The following is a 1,514-nucleotide window of genomic DNA, read 5'->3' on the forward strand; positions in this document are numbered from 1 at the left end:
CCTCTCTGTCCCTCCCTCTCTGTCCCTCCCTCTCTGTCCCTCCCTCTCTGGCCCTCTCTATTCCTCCCTCTCTGGCCTTCTCTCTGCCTCCCTCTCTCTCTCTTTCCCTCCCTCTCTGGCCCTCTCTATTCCACCCTCTCTATTCCACCCTCTCTGTCCCTCCCTCTCTCTCCCTCTCTCTCTCTCCTTCCCTCTCTGGCCCTCTCTATTCCACCCTCTCTATTCCACCCTCTCTATTCCACCCTCTCTGTCCCTCCCTCTCTCTCCCTCTCTCTCTCTCCTTCCCTCTCTGGCCCTCTCTATTCCACCCTCTCTATTCCACCCTCTCTGTTCCACCCTCTCTATTCCACCCTCTCTATTCCACCCTCTCTGTCCCACCCTCTCTGTCCCACCCTCTCTATTCCACCCTCTCTGTCCCTCCCTCTCTCTCCCTCCCTCTCTGGCCCTCTCTATTCCTCCCTCTCTGGCCCTCTCTATTCCTCCCTCTCTCTCCCTCCCTCTCTGGCACTCTCTATTCCACCCTCTCTGTCCCTCCCTCTCTGTCCCTCCCTCTCTGTCCCTCCCTCTCTATTCCTCCCTCTCTGTCCCTCCCTCTCTGTCCCTCCCTCTCTATTCCTCCCTCTCTGTCCCTCCCTCTCTGTCCCTCCCTCTCTCCCTGCTGTGTTCACCTCTTGCTGTGTGCTTGTTGTTATGGTGAAAGTTTCCGCTGTGAATTATTTGACCTGTGTGACCTGTGCAGCTGTGTGCTCAGAGGTCAGAGGTCAGGTGGAGAAATGGAACAACTCCCGCCCCCATCTGATGAACTCAATGACTGCTTTCAATTAATGTCTTGTTCAAAATCTTGTACTTTTAATTTCAGAAATATGAAATTAATTTAACAGATGTCAGGTTCAAAATTTTTCAATTTAAATTCTAGAAATGTAGAATTAATGTAACAAGTCCTGGAGACCTTTTCGGCTATCAATAAAGGTCTTGTTCAAAATCTTTGGATTTTAATTCTAGAAGCATAAAATTAATTTACTGTTTTGCAAGGCATTTTTCACCATTAAATAAATGTCTTCCTCAAAATGATTTCACTTCATTTTAGAAATTTTCAGACATCTTAACTTAGTTTTTCCGTGTTCAGTCCAGACATTTTCCCATGATGATAAGCTGCTGTGAGAACACAACCCCAGCCCAACTCCCGACCTAGGAAATGATGAAATAATAGCTTTCTTTATGACCAGTCACAGAGAGGCATAAAGAAATGTTGAGGACTTATATGTATCTGTAGCCAGTTCAACTTTGGAAAAAGTTCTAACTAGACAAATTAGATCTACGGCAGACTTTGTCATGTGTGTGTGTTTTCTAACTGGACAAACTAGGGCAGACTTTGTCATGTGTGTGTGTTTTCTAACTGGACAAACTAGGGCAGACTTTGTCATGTTTGTGTGTTTTCTAACTGGACAAACTAGGGCAGACTTTATCATGTGTGTGTTTTCTAACTGGACAAACTAGGGCAGACTTTATCATGT

The 1,514-nt window shown here is 46.4% G+C and overlaps 1 protein-coding gene across 1 annotated transcript in view; it reads left to right on the forward strand.

Annotated features, from left to right (window-relative positions):
* LOC101847553 (focal adhesion kinase 1) overlaps nucleotides 1-799 on the forward strand; it is a gene marked incomplete at its 5' end in the record, with an annotated part of 5,201 nt that extends 4,402 nt beyond the window's left edge. Inside the window, 1 exon segment of the mRNA XM_035973577.1 lies at nucleotides 740-799. Within this exon segment, the coding sequence (XP_035829470.1) occupies nucleotides 740-799 (60 nt within the window).
* Between the last annotated feature and the right edge of the window lie 715 nt (nucleotides 800-1,514).

The sequence above is a fragment of the Aplysia californica genome, unplaced genomic scaffold (assembly GCF_000002075.1).
Source record: "Aplysia californica isolate F4 #8 unplaced genomic scaffold, AplCal3.0 scaffold01443, whole genome shotgun sequence".
Taxonomy (NCBI): domain Eukaryota; kingdom Metazoa; phylum Mollusca; class Gastropoda; order Aplysiida; family Aplysiidae; genus Aplysia; species Aplysia californica.